Genomic DNA, 18,663 nt, shown 5'->3' on the forward strand with positions numbered 1-18,663 from the left:
TTTGTATAATACTTTAAAGAACACCGTTACTGTGTATGTTTAAAATATATAGGAAATATATTTTCTTTATTGTTTTGCAATTTAGTGACAGCAAAACGTTGGTCCCAGGGTGACAACAGTTGAGAATGACTGCTTTAGAGAGTAATTCTATTCGAAACTACTAATCAAAACAATGTTTCCTAATACGTAGTACATCATTTTGTAGAATTGTTAGTTTAATAATGTAACTACGGTTGTAGTTAGAGGCGATAAGTAAATTAACAAGAATACAATATATCCTCAGTATGATATAATAATAATATTATTATTATTAATACACTTACAACTGTGTATTATTTGTCTAGATTGACATTGAAAAGTTATAATTGTACATGCATTATCGTGAGTATGCAATTAATAGTTATCATCTGAGAGTATCTGCACAGTTCTTATTTTAGACTGTCACGTGATCACCTTGCGCATCGATTTTACAGGCACTGTGGCTGTCCTCATCGTTACTGCGCCAATGTATAGTTACGCCTATAGTTCGTTATCGGTCTTTTATTATTTTTATTAGTGAGAAGCACGTTAGACTTGTGATTAGTTGATAAGTAAAATAATAATATTACATGTTATTAATAAATGTTACACAAATACAGTATTATTGTATTTTTTCCCCGCTTTTTGCATCGAATTGACAAGATGCGGAACTACTTTCTGCCCAAAATTTGGTTACACCCACTTCGCCATTTTCTTCTCCGATGAGTGCATTGTCACGAAGCTACAGCTAGCTTTAGCTTTTAAAAACACATTAATGTCACTCAGAACACTTAACGTGTATCGGTTCGAATTGGCTAGCAAATTTTCAACCAGGTGCTAAGTACAACGTTCACGTAGCAGCGCGTGGCGTGAGGAAAATTGAAGGTAACGCCGTTTGGCTGGCAACGTGCGTGTTTGGCTGGCAACGTGCGTTGCTGCTCGTTGGTCGACAAAGACGACTGCACGGTCGCACATTTTTCTTCTTAAATTGGAAACCTGCCGGCTGACACATTGACGTCCACCGTGCAAGAGTCGAAGACCGAGGAGATGGCGAGCTCCGTGGGTAACGTGGCCGACAGCACAGGTTGGTTTCGTTTTGAAATCTAAAATGGCGCAAGTAATGTAAAGAAAAGAGAAACTGTCCATCATTTTACACGTTGATGGGAATGGGAATGGTGTAAAATGTGAAGATTTTGGTCTGCGTCATGTATCAGATTGGTCGTAGGTTGGCCATTACGTAATATTAGGCTGCTGCTTCCCTCAGTTGTTAGTCATGCTATGGCGTTTTAAATAGAAAACCCTGTAATTGTTAGAAACTAGATTGATTGTGTAATACTCGTTTGTCACATGAAATTATTTTGTCTCTTATGTCCTTTTTCTGCAGGTTTTAATGGGTCTCAATTCCTCTATTACCTCAATGTCATATGCAGGATTAGTGTAAAAAGCAATACTTTAGCATTGATGCTAACTAACTGCTAAGCCTCTCTGAATATAAATTGATGATATGCTGTCACCCTCCCTTATTTGTTTTTCACCCCATGCATGTTTTTTTGTCATGTTAAATTAAAGCGGCAGCATGTTTTATAGGCAGCATGCACATTTTAAGTCAAATCATTATCGAGCTGTCTTCTTTCAGTGCTTTGTTAAAGCCGTTATTCATGCATGGAAAAAGGCCCCTCTTGAATGAATGGCCAATTTAAGAGGTTGTTTTAAGTGCTTTTTTTTTTAATCTTATTTGTAGTGAACTAATTATTAATTTACCGTTCAAGGACAACCACCGCCTTTATATCTTGCGTTTTATTGACTATATAATATGTTACCATTATTTGTGATTTATTTTTCATTTGTCTGCCATTTTCCATCCATCACATCTAATGTCTTGTTTTCCCCCTCCCCTCCGCTCCTTGGGCTGTGTTGGTGCTCCAGAACCGACAAAACGTATTCTTTCCTTCCAAGGGTTGGCCGAGCTGGCACATCGGGAATATCAGTCGGGGGACTTTGAGGCAGCCGAGCGCCACTGCATGCAGCTGTGGCGCCAGGAGCCTGATAACACAGGCGTGCTGCTGCTCCTGTCCTCCATTCACTTCCAGTGCCGAAGGCTTGACAGGTGAGGTGGCCAGCCTCAAGGGTCCAAAGTAACAGGGTTGTCAGTCACGATTTCCTCTGTCATCAAAGAACCATTTTCTGGGTTTTGCTTGCTCGTGAATTAAATGTCTCCTAGCAGTTGAGGCAGTGGCTAAGATCTTTCTTTGCAGGTTTCCTAATGAAATTATTCTTACTTATTGGAGGTTGATGTTGTTATATACTGCCGGATGCGTCATCTGTTTTTGTGTGTGTTGTTTTTCCATTCAGGAAACAAGAATTTGTTCACTTGCCGACTTTGACCCATCTGTACCGTTTCTGACCCAAAACAGGTCAGCTCATTTCAGCACGCTGGCCATCAAACAGAACCCAATGCTGGCCGAGGCGTACTCCAACCTGGGGAACGTGTACAAGGAACGGGGACAACTGCAGGAGGCCATCGAACATTACCGCCATGCTCTGCGACTGAAGCCAGACTTCATCGACGGATACATTAATTTGGCGGCTGCTCTGGTCGCTGCAGGGGACATGGAAGGAGCGGTGCAGGCTTACGTGTCTGCATTACAGTATAACCCTGTAAGTCTAATGTTGCGTAATCAACTCGGATCAAGCCACCACAGTTGTTTGCAAAATATTGACGTGATTTGTTTCTGTTTTGCAGGATCTTTACTGTGTGCGCAGTGACTTGGGCAACTTGCTTAAAGCGCTTGGGCGCTTGGAAGAGGCCAAGGTATGTCATCCTGGTCTGGCGTTTGAAATGTGGTGTTTTGGTTGTTTTTCTGTGTGTTGTTTTTTTTGTGTTGCCCCTCCTACTAAAAGCCATCCTTACTCCACTGACTTTTTTTTTTTTTTTTAACAACTAGAGCCCCTCATGTTTACCACATTTTTCCTAGTATATATCAGAAAACATTTTTTTCCCCCCCTTCTCACTGTAGAAGTGCGTGTTGCGTACTTGTTAAAAAACTTTGGAGTTTTGGGCCATAAATTGCCTAAAGCCCATGTGAGTAAACCTAAAAATATATATACTTTTGGTTATTTTTTTATGATAACACATTTTCCATAAAATAAAGCTTTTGAGAATATATATATATTTTTTTATATATATAAAGTTTTCCCCAGTATTGAAGACTTATTTCCCTTCAACCCCATATATTACCATTTGTCCTAATCCCTTTTGTTTACCTTGACCTTTGACTAGAGGTCACCCTCCCCTTTCCCCTCCTTTAGGAAGAAAGGCTCTCTTAAGTCAAACACTTGACATAATAATTTTTTCCCATGTATTTGATAGTTGACTGTGGGGGGAAAATGCTGGCTCGGTCTGTGAAGAATATATGAACTGATAAAGTAGTTTATATTTGCAGTGCTAAAGATGAGATGGTTTGTAACCGCGTCACTGTACTCCAGTATTATCTCCAGTTAATGGACGTTACACTCGTTTCCTCCCCTCCCATTCACACTGAGAACTTTTCGGCTTGTATTTGCCACTTAAATTATTCTCCGATTACATGGGGCTCCCTGGGTCGGGTCAAATCTGGAGGTGTGCAGTTGTCCCAGTGGTTACAGGCCCTCTTATTTTATGCTAGATTGGGGGGGTTCAAGGAGTGGGGATGGAGTATCAGGGAGTGTCAAGCTCCTCTGCTCTGTCACTCCACCCCCCGCGCGCTTGCTAAGGTTTGGTGGAGTGTACGCGCCTAGAGCTCTCTTCCTGACCTTTCACTCATCTCCCAAAAGTCCTGTAAAGCTCTTCAACAGTGCTCTTCATGCACCCAGTCTTGTTTTCAGTTAACTTTGTCCCACTATGCCATATCAAAACACCATTAAATAGCCTACCATTTAGTTGTAAAAGTGTAAACGCAGGTACCCTTCAGTGGTGCCTTCCATTGGTGTCCGGCAGACAGCTCACAAAATGTACTCCACCACCTGCGTCAGATGCGGTTCGAAAAGGACAGGCGTGCGCAGCAACAGCGATGACTTCTTCATTTCAGAGCTGTGGAGGCTTCTAGATCCAAATAAACCACAGACTTTTCTCCCTACCCTATTGGCCAGGATTCAAGAGAGCAGGCATATTTCCTGAAAATGCTAAAAGGCAGAAAATCGATGATTCATTCTTTTTCCATCTTGCTTCAGATATGCAATTTCCCCAAAAGCAATGGGATCAGTTCATTATGTTTAAGATCAAGCCAGTAACTGCCCTCCTGTAGCAACAACTGAATTAAATTCTTAAAAATAATAGATCTTGAACCGACCAACACACAAAAGCCTTTCTTCCCCCCACCACTACCCCAGAACATGTTTTGGGTTTTCTTTTAGACTAAACATCTTTTGCATGAATGGATACTAAATATAGTCTGTTATGTTGGTTGTGTTTTGGAAGAACCTGCTACATTTCCATATTGAAAGACAAATGCATTGTTTATCAAATTTACTAACAATGTTGTTTCTGATTTTGTCTCTCTTGGTTTTTCCTCAACTGAAATTGTTGTATAGAAGGTTTCAGGTGGGTGACACTATTCCTGCGTAGGTGCCCGGCGGAAAGGAACACTAGGGGCAGCCTCAGTCTTCTCTTCTTCCAGCCAGCCGCGGCCACCACTCTGACAAAGTCCAAAAATATGGTAACGGGTTTGTAACAGCCAACAAAAGAATAAACAAAACAAAAACAAAAAAACTCACTTCACGCTTGAGCTCCTCTCCTGTGGCATCTCTTGAAGAGCAAATGGGAAAAAGTAGCAAAAGAAATGATAGTAAGCATTTTTAAGACATGCTTATACTAATTTCTGAATTCTATATTAGTGTAAAGAAACTTGGAAGCCGTAATAGTGAAAAACAAGTAAGAACGCTCTAACTCTTACATAACTCTTGATTATTTTTCCAGTTTTGTTTTATTTTTCCCTTCTTTATTGAATTGCAGCGCTCTGATGATGCCGATACTGCGCCGTGAGTCTACAGTAGCGCAGGGGCTGCGCAGCGATGCCCTCCTGGCAACTAAAAAGGCACAGCGCGCCAGCATGCGACCCCTTGCCCAATCCCTATTGCCTCTTGGTTGCAGACCTCTCTACCCCTAAAACCAGCCTCGCACCAAAATGCCCCAATATCTCTATAAAGTTTGGTGATGTGCAAGTTTGCCCTCAACAGTCCCTGCTGATTTTGAAAAGATTCTCAAATGATGCGTCATAACCGGGGCTCCTCAGTAGCAATTATCCAAAGAGACGGTGGCTGTGTGTGCCAGTCTGGTGCGGCAGGTCCTCTGCCAGGGGGTGTCGGTCTGTTGCTGTAGCACCAGGCAAAGCGAAGGCCTCTGCCAGGAGCGAGGCTGCGCAAGCGTGGCGCATTGTGGTGGTGGCAAATGGCGAACCCCGCGCGCCGGCGGGATTTTGTCGCGCACGCATTTCAGGGACCATCACCTGCACAATCGGTTCACCATCGCAGGTTGTAAGAGGTCATGGTAAGACGGCTTTGGGTGGTAGCTTATCATGAGTGGTTTGAAGGGCAGTGTAAGATGGATGTTAATTTTGCCACGAAGCTTTTCAAATGGTGGCCATAACTGCGCGATGGGGGCCGATGTGTAGGTGTCGGTTGGATCTGCGCAGTGTAGGAAAAAGCAATGCAGCTTAGCGCAGCAGACCTACGCGCACGCGAGCCCATGCTGTAGACTCACTTTTTGTTTTGACGGAGATGAGTCACTAATTTTTCTTTCTCTGCCCTTTTTTTGTTTTTTTCTTGCTTTTATTCTCAACCTTTATTTTATTTTATTTTACAATCCCTTGTCCTCCTCTCTCTGTACTACTCCCCCCCTTTCTTTCTATTCTCTTCCGTTCCTGTTGCTTTTTCCATTGGGAACTCAAGGCTTGCTACCTGAAAGCCATTGAGACTCAGCCCAACTTTGCAGTGGCTTGGAGCAACCTCGGCTGTGTTTTCAATGCCCAGGGGGAGATATGGTTGGCCATACACCATTTTGAAAAGGTATGTTGCTTTATTTTCAAATACCTGGATCTGATCGTTACAAATGTATAAATATTTTTTGTTAATCCCATTTATATGTGTACTTGTGTGTCAATGTTTAAGGCAGTGACACTGGACCCAAATTTCCTTGATGCCTACATCAATTTAGGAAACGTTTTGAAGGAAGCTCGAATCTTTGACAGGTCAGTCATCTCAAGTTTTGACATTTTTGTATGTATTCTTTATCGAGCCTCAATAATAATGTTAGTTTGAAGACACTCAACACAGTTGTGCACAATTCAGCCTTGTTTAAATGTGAGTCTGAAGGATATGTTGTGTTTCCAGAGCTGTGGCGGGATATTTGAGAGCCTTGAGTCTAAGTCCCAACCATGCGGTTGTTCATGGAAACCTGGCTTGTGTCTATTATGAGCAAGGCCTCATTGACCTGGCTATCGACACATACCGCCGAGCGATTGAGCTTCAGCCTCACTTTCCAGATGCCTACTGCAATTTGGCAAATGCACTGAAGGAGAAAGGCAATGTAAGGCATTTGCTCGGGAGCACCGAATTGTGTAATTGACCCAAAGTTTGGAGGCTCTATCCCGTCATTGACAAACTCTGCCAATATCTTCCCAGGTGTCTGAGGCGGAAGAGTGCTACAACACAGCTTTGCGTTTGTGCCCGACGCATGCGGACTCCCTCAACAACTTGGCTAATATCAAACGTGAACAGGGCAACATTGAGGACGCAGTTCAACTTTACAGGAAAGCGCTAGAGGTACGACTTGGTGATTGTAAAATGTCAGTTCAACAGGACCATTAAAATGACTACAACAAACGACATGTTTCCAGGTGTTCCCAGAATTTGCTGCAGCTCACTCCAACCTGGCCAGTGTCCTGCAACAGCAGGGGAAACTCCAGGAGGCCCTCATGCACTACAAGGAAGCCATTAGGTTTGTAGTCATGTACTAATATACAAAATATGACTGGTTGTCATGCTGTACCTGAATGTGTTGTATGTGATAATCAAAGTATGTTTTTAATGATAATTTGCCTCTTATTATATACGGTTTTGACTTAATCTGGTGCGGGAGAACATGATACCAGGTCACACATTAACTGTACTTATGTACAGTAATTATGCTGTTCACAGAAGGTGTTAACGCTTTGTGTGTGATTTGCAGAATTAGCCCCACATTTGCGGACGCCTACTCAAACATGGGCAACACGCTGAAGGAAATGCAAGATGTGCAAGGAGCACTCCAGTGCTACACCCGCGCCATCCAGATCAATCCTGCTTTCGCCGACGCTCACAGCAATTTGGCTTCAATTCACAAAGTATGCGTTATTAGACTTTCATTTGGACTGTAGCACCTTGAGTATTATAATAATATATTCAACTTTTTGGTGGTGTTGGTTTGTTAGGATTCTGGAAACATCCCAGAGGCCATTTCATCATACCGCACCGCCTTGAAACTCAAGCCGGATTTCCCTGACGCTTACTGTAACCTGGCACATTGCTTGCAGGTTGGTGGCGTTTGTTTATATTGTATCCTTAACATTTACATAATCACTAATCGGGATTGTTTTACTATGCTTTATGACAGTATTTTAACTTGGGGTATTTCTGCCTATGTTTTTAGATTGTGTGCGATTGGACGGATTACGATGAGCGGATGAAAAAACTAGTGAGCATTGTCGCTGACCAGCTGGACAAGAACCGCTTACCATCGGTGCACCCCCACCACAGTATGTTGTACCCACTGTCTCACGGCTTTCGCAAGGCCATTGCCGAGCGCCATGGAAACCTTTGCCTGGACAAGGTACACAGTCTGTTCAAAGCAAGTAACATTTGACTTGTTGATGGGATTGGATTGGTGGGTCTTGGTGGAAGTGACTGGTGCCACTGGGTTGCAGATATTGAGGTTTACACTAGATCAACATTGTTTTTACATTTATGTAGCAAAGTCCACTATGCAACTTTCTAATGTAGCTTCTAAAATGACATCCTCTGACTGCCATTTCTACACATTTGCTTATTGAACAGATCAACGCGTTGCACAAACCTGCCTACGAGCACCCAAAAGATCTGACGGCCAGTGGTGGACGTCTGCGTGTCGGTTACGTCAGCTCAGACTTTGGCAACCACCCGACTTCCCACTTGATGCAGTCCATTCCTGGGATGCACAATTCTGAGAAATTTGAAGTGAGTCACTGTAAACGCTAACTTGATCAGTTATAAAAAGAAGCTGCAAATGTTAGGTCATTATAATTTGATAATTTATTTTTGATAAGTTATATCATCATAATTTGATGATAATTTATCTTAACTCATTCATTCCCAGCCATTTTCGCTGAAGCAACCCCTTTTGCTCCTGGCTGTTTTACTGGGTTTTGACTGATTTTGCAAGGCTCACAGAATATTGTGTTCTATTGCTATAAAAACATGGACCCACCAAAAGAAGGTTTAGAGTCTTCTTTCATCAGAAAATAAAAGTATATTTCTATCAGTTTCAGTTTTGCAGCAATTGGCATTAGAATATAGCGAAGTTTCGTTATTCACAAATCTATTTAGAACTGTGGGGAAACCAGCTTATTTGCAACATGGCCCTGGTTGATATCGTATATACTCTGCTGCCACCTGCTGGCCGTTTTTGTAATTACTACCATTGCTTCACCCGTTCTCTTCAGTTCAGAGGCTGCATCAAAGCCTTCTGTATGCTCTAGCCTATAAAAAAAAAAACATAAACGCATAAATATGTCTTTGGGACACTTAAAACATTTCAAATGGAATTTTTGGGAGCAAATGAGTTAATTATGTTAATTTTCCCTTTCACTCCCCAAGGTGTTTTGCTACGCACTGAGCCCTGACGACAGTACGAACTTCAGAGTGAAAGTGATAGCAGAGGCTCATAATTTCACAGACCTTTCACAGGTAACTTACTATTTTTCCTAATGATGGTCATAGCTACAAATAGCCGTGTTTAATTGATGTTTAAAAAAAAAAAAGAAAGAAAACATTCTCTTTAAGGATTTGTACTGATACTGTTATTTCTACTTGTAGATTCCTTGTAACGGCAAGGCGGCTGATCGCATTCACCAGGATGGGGTCCACATTCTGGTCAACATGAATGGTTACACCAAAGGGGCCAGAAATGAGCTGTTTGCCCTTCGCCCTGCACCTATTCAGGTAAGGTCAACGTCTCAAAGAATGAATCCTGTTTGGCTTGTTTATTTTATTTTATTTTTAAATAAAAGTCATTTGGTTTTCTCGCCCGCATTAGTCTATGTGGCTAGGTTACCCTGGAACCAGCGGTGCTCCCTTCATGGACTACATCATCACCGACAAGGAGACATCGCCTGGGGAAGTAGTCGAGCAATATTCTGAGAAGGTTGCCTACATGCCACATACCTTTTTCATTGGAGATCATGCCAACATGTTTCCTCATCTCAAGGTTTGTCCTGCCTCCATGCGCTGTCATTATTTTTTTAGACTTTGGCTTAATGCTCTTTTTAACCAAGATTTTGTACCCACAGAAAAAGGCAGTGATTGACTTCAAATCAAATGGCCACATCTTTGACAATCGCATCATTCTCAATGGTATTGATCTGAAGGCCTTCTTGGACAGTCTGCCAGATGTCAAAGTGATCAAGGTAGATTCCATTTTCGAAGGTGGAAGAAAAGTGATGTGACTAGTTTTGGAAGTGGAGCACTAGTCCAAAAGATTTGTAGCCCCTGCAACTCAAACTTTTGTGTTGGCCAGATGAAATGTGACAACAATCAGGAACCTGCTGCAGACACAAATGGAGCGTTGTCAATGCCTGTGATCCCCATGAACACGGCTGCTGAAGCGATCATCAATATGATCAACCAAGGCCAAATACAGGTCACCATCAACAGCTTCACCGTCAGCAATGGCCTTGCCACCACTCAGGTATACATTAGAATAAGCTAATCATTTCTATCGAACCAGTGCAAATGGACATTCAAGCGGAAGCCCTGCACCCAATTAGAAGTGTGTTAAGTTTGTTTGACTATTCGGTTACAAGAAACTACATTTGGAGACATTCCTATTTCAGTTTTTCTTTAAAAAAAATCCTCACTACCAGATTGAATGTTCGCAAATTACTTTCTCTGTGATGATGTACAGGAGCCCAGTAATGTTCTTAAAAATTATGTTCACCCTCTTTTCAGATCAACAATAAAGCTGCCACAGGGGAGGAGGTGCCGCGCACAATTGTTGTGACAACCCGCTCCCAGTATGGTCTTCCAGAGGACTCCATTGTTTACTGCAATTTTAACCAGCTCTACAAAATTGACCCCCCAACCCTTCAAATGTGGGCCAATGTAAGTCTAGAGCTCCCTCTACACTATAACATTAATACCAAGTGAAGGGAAAAGCTGAAAGGAAAATATTTATTTTAAGCTTGTGTTTTGCAACGCCTCTTTCCTCCAGATCCTCAAACGTGTACAGAACAGTGTCTTGTGGCTCCTTCGGTTCCCCGCTGTGGGTGAGCCCAACATCCAGCAGTACGCTCTGAACATGGGCCTCCCCGCTTCTCGCATCATTTTCTCGCCAGTGGCCCCCAAAGAAGAACATGTTAGGAGGGGCCAGCTGGCTGACGTGTGCATAGACACGCCCCTGTGCAACGGTCACACCACAGGCATGGATGTTCTGTGGGCTGGAACACCCATGGTCACGATGCCAGGTGAGGTTTTGGTTATTTCAGAGCAAAACACACACTGTTTCTTATTGAAGTGGAAGTCAACCTTAAACATTTCTTGACAATAATAGCTTATATGTGACCTCACTAGTCTAAATATGACATTCTGATTAACTCATTCATTGAAGCAACCCCCTTTGCTCCTGGCTGTTTTACTGAATTTTGCCAGGCCCACAGAATACTGTGTTCTATTGCTATAAAAACATGGAACGTACCCAAAGAACGTTTCTTCTTTCATCAGGAAAAAAGTATATTTTATCTGTTTCCGTTTTGCAACGATTAGCATTCAAATGTAGCTAAGTTTCATCATTATTCACAAATCTGTGGAAAACACTGGGATAAAGAGCTTTTTGCAACATGGCCCTGGCTGATCTCATACTTTGCTGCCACCTGCTGGCCGTTTATTGTAATCACTACCATTGCTTTAAAAGTAGCATTAAGGAACTTTTCATCCTTTAATAAAATATTTTCATAACTCTTCTGATGAAACTTTAACTTAAAACTATTTGAATGGTACCTTTGCCATGGCCTGAGGAGGTCTGCTCTATCATGTTTACTGGCACTAAGCAACTTTGAGGAGGAGGATAGGAACACTGCCACCCAAAAAAACTACAAATGTGCTGACTGCTTTATGGCAAAAGTCAAAAGTTACCCCGGATGAAAGGACAGTCAAGGACCAAAATTTGCCCGTATTTCACTCGCTGGGGTGAGATTTAAAAAATAAAAATGAAAAAATGCGTTTGTCCTCATCCTTCAGGCATAAAATTACCTCTCGTCCATATGGCGTCGCCATAATCAACGTAAACTGAAAATGTCTTAGTGTTGCCTTAAGCGATCTCTTCAGTTCAGAAGCTGCATCAAAGCCTTCTGTATGCTCGAGCATAAAAAACATAAAATGTATAAATATTTTTGGGAGTGAAGGACAAAGTATTAAAAACTTATTTATACATTTTTGGGATTGAATGAGTATATTTTTGGAATGAGTTATGAAGCAAAAACCAATCAGAGCTCACCTATTTTGTGAAGCTGCGCTGTGATTGGTTATTACCTGAGCAACATTGATGTCTTCAGTTGACAGCAAGTGGCAAAATGGCCGCCCCCTGAAATGGTTAAAAACGGCTGGATTTTGCTGCTTAACTCATAGTCCACTAACACAATTTTAACCAGAATACCATATTTAGACTAGTGGAGCTGCATAGAACTTATTATTGTCAAAAACAATTGGGGGGGTTGACTTCCCCTTTAAGAGTGTATAAACAATTTCAATTGACTAATTGTTACCAATAACATCCTTTTGTAAAGGTGAAACGCTTGCCTCACGAGTGGCTGCTTCACAACTCAGCTGCCTTGGCTGTCCGGAACTCATTGCCCATAGTCGACAGGACTACGAGGACATTGCAGTCAAACTGGGCTCTGACATGGAATTGTAGGAAGAAATTTATTTATTTACTTATTGATTTTTTTTTAATTTTTTTTTTATGTCAAACTTGTGGCTGATTGATCCCTTTCTTTTTCCTCTCGCCAGCCTGAAGATGATCAGGGCACGTGTTTGGAAGCAGCGCATCTGTAGTCCTCTCTTCAACACCAAGCAGTACACGATGGACCTGGAGAGGCTCTACCTGCAGATGTGGGAGCACCACAGCAAGGGCAACAAGCCGGAACACATGTTTCAAGTGCACACAGTAGAAACCGGCGACAGTGCTTGAACTGGAAGCCCTCCCACAACTTCTCACAAAATACCACAGTGTTTCCCGCCCCCGCCATCTTTAAGCAATCTCGTTTGAATGGTTTACTCACAGCCCTCTGCTGTGAATGTTTGTGCCGCACACACACGTTTATCTCCTCCCTCGCCCCATTCACTTTTTGTATCATGTGATTGTGTCCGAGACTACAGAAAAGGAAAGCATGAGACTATTGAGTGACCACTGAACACTTAACTACTCGGATCAGTAGAAGTACTCTTCTGTTGGCGCGTGTGTGTGTGTGGATGTACAGGAGGACTAAGTGAAGTTTGTGGCACAAATATCCGACCCTTATAGTTGTTCTATTTATAAAAGGAGCCATGATGTTTTGTTTGTTTTTTTGTATGAAAATGTCGCACCATGGAAATTCTTTTCAGCTTTAAGTGTTTCATTTTAGATTGCAGATTATCTCCAGTTCCTGTGGGTAATATGACATCCTCTCCTCACCAAATCTGAAATCTATAGTTTCATTTTGATGTTGTTACACTGCTTACTAACATAAATGGCCATTTGGATGAAGTTCAAAATTGCGGTATAGCTGAAAGAGCCGATTGATCTTGTTTTAAATCACACCGAAGGAACAGCCTAGGTAAGTATTTTCTTAGCAGTTTTTTTTTTGTAAAGTCTTGAGTTTGTTTATGCTCTGTTATGCTTTGCTCTGAATAGGGGGGGAAATAAAGATGGCAATTTGAAACAGAAATGGCTCTTGAAACCTTTCTTTGCGTGACTATAGTATATAAACTGAGTAGTATTATACCTAAGAAGGGATGGAAGAATAAACATGAAGCAACTTAGACGGTGGGGCGAAAAAGGAAAATTGCAGTGAATTTCCTTTTATAAATTGTAATGCAGTTTCATCCCCACCTTTATTACGTAGCTGTAATTAAAAAAAAAAAAAAAAAAGTTAACTAAGCCCTCATATCTGCTAAATATATTTTAATGTTGACCACCTGTCACATTTCCTTGGTAGAAAGGTCAAGAAATTCCCACCTAACAAAAACTGACCTACGATAAAATGCAGGGAAAAAAAGGGAAGGTATTAATAGTCCTGGCCTGAGTGTTTAACTGAACAGCTTGTGGGGCAAGAATTTCAATAAACACCCAAATTTGAAGTTTAAAATATAGACACTATTAAGAGATTCAGCATTAGATTAAAATCTATTACGACTGAACTATGTAAGTAGACCAAGTAGCCACTCTCGTGTACAAGGACTACAAATCCCATGGATACGACATGTCTTCTTTCCATTGCACATGCGCAGTTTGCTTCCAGTCTGGACAGCTGGAGGAGAAAATGGCAGCACTCATGCTAGGACAGCAGGTAAGACGTTCAATGATTTTACACATTTGATTAGTTTTACAATAGTTCAAACGCGATATTCCTGTGTTTAAAAGTAATTTTAACGCACTATAACCATAATGGAGATCCGCTGTAGATGTTTGAATGTCACGAATAATTACACGCGGCTTTGCACTTGAATGACTGCTAAAGTGCTAGCCTACCCATTAGCTACAATGGACACTAGTATTGTATGTGTTGATATATGCTCACGATCTTGATATATTTAATGTTAGAATTTTCCCAATTCACTTTGTGCAGGCCCGCCAGTTTAGCACATCAGCCATTAGGCCTGCAGCCAGACTGGTCAGGGTAAATATTGATGCAACATGAAGCGTCGCCGACCGTACATTTCTATAAGACTGCAAATGTGTTTTAATCTCATGTTGAATTTCCCTCAAGCCACCAATCCAGGTTTATGGCGTGGAAGGTCGATATGCCACTGCTCTGTTCTCAGCTGCAAGTAAGCAGAAAAAACTGGACCAAGTGGAGCAGGAGCTGGGTAAAGTGAATGTAAGTAAAGAGGGTTTGTAAACCCAAGCAGATTTGAAAGAACGCAGAGTTGATTTAATCTTCTCAAATGCTACTTTTTTTTTCTACACAGGCCCTCATCAAGGACCCCAAACTTTCTAGTATTGTCATGAACCCTCATGTGAAGCGCAGCCTCAAGCAGAAGACCTTCCACGATGCCCTTGCAAAAGCAAAAGTCTCCCCTATCACAGTGAACCTCATCAGTGAGTTGTCACTTGAAGCTTATTTTTGAATATCATAAATATTCTAGTAATGGTGAGAAATGCTTAATCAGCGTATGTTTACATAATGTAGCAAGCGGGTCTCGCTAGCTTTGGCTAAAGATGAACTTGTGTTGATTTGTTTTTGGTTTCCGCAGAGGTTCTGTCTGACAATGGCCGCCTGACCCTAACTGGCGACGTTATCACTGCTTTCGGCAAGATGATGAGCGCGCACCGTGGAGAGGTGATCTGCTCAGTAACCACTGCTCAGGTAGGTTGCACAAAAACTCCTGCCTATCCTGTTCGTTATTATTATTATTATTATTATCTATGAGTATTTTGGCTAAACATGCATACACTCAATCAATATATATTCATTTCAGCCGTTGGACGCAGCTAATCTTGCTGAACTGAAAGTCACACTTAATGGATTTGTTCAGAAGGGCGAAACTATCAAGCTGAAAATCAAGGTACAATTTTAACCCTAACCCTCCTACCGTCTCGTCTGTAGTACAGTGTACAGGACCTACATGTATATGTCAACAATTCTGATGACTATCTTGATGAAGAATGACTGAAGCTGTGCAAATTGATTGAGTGTGTAGGCAAAACTTCCGTAAAAAAACATTAATACTTGGGGCTGACATCACTAATGTTGGCATGGCAACTTATTCCATTTGTGTGCAGCATAACGGCTAAAACCTGCTTCACCTTGTGTGCCTTGAAACCTGGGCTCCATTAATTGACCCGAGTCTGCAGACCTCACAGCCCGACTGGGTTTACACAATCTAATAAATATCATACATACTTTAGACAGTATTTTGTCAAGATTTGTTTTTCTATTACCTTTTTTTTTTTTTGCCTAGTTTCGGGAAATCACAAATAGGTGCCTTTATCTATGACTGACAGAGGACAGTTTCCTTTAAATAATAATAATAATAAAAATCTGTGAATTTGCAAATGCCAAGCTAAGGATATGTGGTGGGGGAGGGCTCCACCCACTGTATTCGTTACTTACTAATGGATGGATGTGAATGTTATCTGCCTTTTATAGCACTTATTTTAAATTCCCCATTTCAGGACAAATATAGTTATTGTGACTCTGTATTATCTAAAATTGTACCACTAGGATTCTGCGGTAGCAGTAATAAAAATGTATGTGACTTTTGCTCTCCTCTTTCCAGTCCGATCCTTCAATCCTGGGCGGCATGATCGTCAGTATCGGGGACAAGTACGTGGACATGTCCACAAAGACAAAGATTCAGAAACTTACCAAGCTCATGAGAGAATCCTAAGTCCCGTGGACTTCATCTTGCATCTGTTTTAGAAATGACCATCGAGTGGACAAATGCTGATAAATGTAAATCGCTACATGTCTAGCATTGAGGTTGCTCCAGAAATCCTGTGTCTGTACTTAAATTCATTTGGATGTTAATAAAACCTCTCAATAATATACTTGTGTGTGTATTTTTTTCATCAATTCAAGTGCACTGACTGATTGGGGACATATCTTGCAGAAACAATTTTATGTGATCAAGTCATTTATTATTATTATTATTTATTTTTTTTTACCAGCGATTGTATTCATTATAATTTATTGAACTTGTTGGGGTCAATTATTGTTTTTGCTTTTTATTTGTTAATTTTTATTATGCCGCGTTTTGATGGATATTGTCTATGTATTAACAAAAGTGTGTGTGTGTGTGGGGGGGGGTGTCCTTGTCCCTGTCCCCGTCCTCATTGTAGTGTTTAGAAAACACAGCATCATATTGTACTGAACCGCATTTTCTTTGTCTCGTTTAATTTTGAGCACGGTGAGCTGCGTCTAGCGTTGTATGAAATGTGACAACGCGTTTCCAAAAACGGAAGCTTTCATTTGTTAAAAGTTGATTCTGTTGTGCCGTTCTTCCCGGAAGTACGAAATCACAAAACCGTGCGCATGCGCGGTTATTCCATCTTGCTACATAGATTCTTTTTTTTTTTCAGGCGAAAATGGCTTCCTGTCTCATCTCGCCTACTGTGTGAAGGATTACAAAAAAAAAAAAAGACGAAGCCTTTGCTCGCTTTTATTTGCGGACACCTGGGCGTACTTTGCAGACATGACCGTTGTTAACAAGACGTTATTAACATTTTGACGCGTGTTATCCCAAGACTGAGGTGAGGTTTTTTTTTTCCACCCAATGTAGGCTAACGTTTCTATGAGGAAAGCTACGTTTCGTGCATGCTACGCGTCATTGACTAGTCGAGAATAGCGTGTTGTGTGCAGCGTTAAAATTCCACCTGAAGCCAGGAGCTTGTATTCTTGAGTGTTATAACATGAGTTGCTGTGTTATTTTTGTGCCCCCCCCCCCCCCCTCCCGCTTTCTTTCCCAACAGAAAATGATGCATCAAGTGACCTGTAGCAGCACCAGCGGCAGCAGTGACTTCTGTATGAGTGGACCAGCAGAGGACTGCCATCCGACAAGCCGTTTTGACCTATGCAGCCTCCAATCTAACAAGTTCTACCCCTGCTCCCCCACAAACTCTGGCTTGCACCTGTCATTCGCAGGCCTTGCCCCATTGCCACAGAACATGCACAAAGTGATGGCGGGTCCGACGCAGGAGACCCAGAATGCCTTTCAGCTTCCGCCGCTGACAGTTAATAACGGGGAGGTTGCGGTGCCCGATGGCACCAAAAAAAATACAGGTAAAGTGAAGTCCGGGAGAAGAGGCAGACCATTGGGGACGACTAAGTTAGCGGGTTACCGCACAAGTACTGGACGTCCACCCGGGACCACAAGAGCTGCTGGTTTTAAAACCAGTCCGGGGAGGCCCCTCGGCACCACCAAAGCAGCCGGCTATAAGGTGAGCCCCGGCAGGCCCCCAGGTAGCGTCAAGAGCCCGGCGAGGCTCAAGGAGCAGCAAAGTGGCGGTCTATGTGACGCTCCCAAGAAACTCGACTTTACTCCGACCAAACTAGACTTCACTGGCTGTGATCTTCCGCTGCTTGCCTATGCCATGATGGAGAAGAGAAACTTGTGCGAGCCTCTCGTTAAACCGGATGAAACCAGTTCATAACATTGGAGCGCAGGAAAAAAAAGACACTTGTCCCCATTTTCCTGACTTTTTCAATGTACAGTCTCATCTACATCAACAAATTCCCTTAGATCAAGATGCACTTGGCAGGGAAGCATGCATGTTATCATTTTGGTGGTAAAAAAAGTGTTTTTTTGTCGTAATGTGATCCCACCTTGAACATATAGGACCAGTATCTTGTACAATTTTCTATATAAGTATTTTGTGACAAAACAGCCAATCACATCACCGCCATCCGAGCTTACGTAAATGTTGATCCAATTTTTTGAAATGTTCATGTTTGTTTTCTTGTAAATACAGATTTTTTTTTTGTACAGCTGGCTCAAGTGTTAATAGTGTTGTTTATGGTGCATACACAATATCATAAACAAGTGTTCCCAACCTTTATTGAACCAAGGCTCATATTTTACACGAGGAGCAAAATTCAGAAAAACAAAAATGGCACCAAAGGGGGTTCATAGATGATCATGTACCTTCTTCTGCCATCTAGTTCAAAAAGCATTACATTGTTCTGCCTGTCACTATATGTCACTTGTATAGATGGTTGAACAAAGAGACATCATACATATTTTTGGGGACCAAATCAAATGAAATTAGATTATTTCTAATGATACACAGGTTGGGAATCACTAAGCTACCAGAGGCTACTTGGTTTAATACGTTGTCGTTGTTGTCGGGAATGCCATTGTTACCATGTTTGTCTGACTGAAGGTGTTAAACACCCCCTCACATACCTTTCACTATGTCTTGTAACCATATTACTTACTGGTCCACAGCATGTTGTCGCACTCTGTTGGGAAAAACAACAAATAAACAAATAAAATTGTTTTGCGAAGTGCCTTATTGTCAAATCGAAGGTGTGATTCCGGCTGTCTACACCAGAGGGCCCCCGTCTCAAAATAAAACAATTAACCTGTAAAATTGCACATTACTAAACAAGCAGTTTAATTAATTAACGATAGATTTATAATCATTTGTAATAGCTAACACGACGTGGTTATCTTGAGATGAGC

At 41.7% G+C, this 18,663-nt stretch overlaps 3 protein-coding genes across 7 annotated transcripts; all 3 read left to right on the forward strand.

Moving 5' to 3' along the window:
• The first annotated feature begins 709 nt into the window (after positions 1-709).
• Positions 710-13,205, forward strand: LOC147168748 (UDP-N-acetylglucosamine--peptide N-acetylglucosaminyltransferase 110 kDa subunit). Of its 5 annotated transcripts, none has more exons than XM_086084373.1 (22): positions 710-1,102; positions 1,945-2,125; positions 2,433-2,676; positions 2,762-2,830; positions 5,944-6,060; positions 6,163-6,242; positions 6,385-6,580; positions 6,676-6,816; positions 6,891-6,991; positions 7,223-7,376; positions 7,464-7,565; positions 7,682-7,879; positions 8,086-8,244; positions 8,884-8,973; positions 9,103-9,228; positions 9,323-9,493; positions 9,576-9,692; positions 9,803-9,973; positions 10,234-10,386; positions 10,496-10,748; positions 12,066-12,189; positions 12,289-13,205. In XM_086084373.1, the coding sequence occupies exons 1-22, from the start codon at positions 1,066-1,068 to the stop codon at positions 12,467-12,469; spliced, it is 3,165 nt and encodes a 1,054-aa protein (XP_085940499.1). In that variant the 5' UTR covers positions 710-1,065; the 3' UTR covers positions 12,470-13,205. The 5 variants fall into 5 exon arrangements, with proteins under 5 accessions (XP_085940499.1, XP_085940500.1, XP_085940501.1 ...); XM_086084374.1 differs by having other exon boundaries at positions 711-1,102; positions 7,682-7,861; XM_086084375.1 differs by having other exon boundaries at positions 711-1,102; positions 1,975-2,125.
• A 562-nt stretch (positions 13,206-13,767) lies between these two features.
• On the forward strand, positions 13,768-16,028 carry atp5po (ATP synthase peripheral stalk subunit OSCP). The gene is made up of 7 exons (XM_086084911.1): positions 13,768-13,826; positions 14,106-14,156; positions 14,247-14,357; positions 14,449-14,578; positions 14,734-14,846; positions 14,959-15,045; positions 15,760-16,028. Exons 1-7 carry the CDS (start codon positions 13,800-13,802, stop codon positions 15,868-15,870), a joined length of 630 nt encoding a protein of 209 aa, XP_085941037.1. The 5' UTR covers positions 13,768-13,799; the 3' UTR covers positions 15,871-16,028.
• A 500-nt stretch (positions 16,029-16,528) lies between these two features.
• Positions 16,529-18,488, forward strand: LOC147168750 (uncharacterized). The gene is made up of 2 exons (XM_086084135.1): positions 16,529-16,732; positions 16,952-18,488. Exon 2 carries the CDS (start codon positions 16,955-16,957, stop codon positions 17,630-17,632), a length of 678 nt encoding a protein of 225 aa, XP_085940261.1. The 5' UTR covers positions 16,529-16,732; positions 16,952-16,954; the 3' UTR covers positions 17,633-18,488.
• Positions 18,489-18,663: the final 175 nt, after the last annotated feature.

The sequence above is a fragment of the Leptonotus elevatus genome, chromosome 9 (genome assembly GCF_054856555.1).
Source record: "Leptonotus elevatus isolate MCC_2025b chromosome 9, RoL_Lele_1.0, whole genome shotgun sequence".
Classification (NCBI taxonomy): Eukaryota; Metazoa; Chordata; class Actinopteri; order Syngnathiformes; family Syngnathidae; genus Leptonotus; species Leptonotus elevatus.

Bases quoted from the DNA above. Each gene is read 5' to 3' on its own strand.
- LOC147168748 (XM_086084373.1), top strand. From the start codon at position 1,066: ATGGCGAGCTCCGTGGGTAACGTGGCCGACAGCACAG. The intron at 1,103-1,944 runs GTTGGTTTCGTT...TTGGTGCTCCAG, and splicing joins TAACGTGGCCGACAGCACAG to AACCGACAAAACGTATTCTT. The intron at 9,693-9,802 runs GTAGATTCCATT...TGTGTTGGCCAG, and splicing joins CAGATGTCAAAGTGATCAAG to ATGAAATGTGACAACAATCA.
- atp5po (XM_086084911.1), top strand. From the start codon at position 13,800: ATGGCAGCACTCATGCTAGGACAGCAG. The intron at 13,827-14,105 runs GTAAGACGTTCA...CACTTTGTGCAG, and splicing joins CACTCATGCTAGGACAGCAG to GCCCGCCAGTTTAGCACATC. The intron at 14,358-14,448 runs GTAAGTAAAGAG...TTTTCTACACAG, and splicing joins AGGAGCTGGGTAAAGTGAAT to GCCCTCATCAAGGACCCCAA.
- LOC147168750 (XM_086084135.1), top strand. From the start codon at position 16,955: ATGATGCATCAAGTGACCTGTAGCAGCACCAGCGGCAGCAGTGACTTC.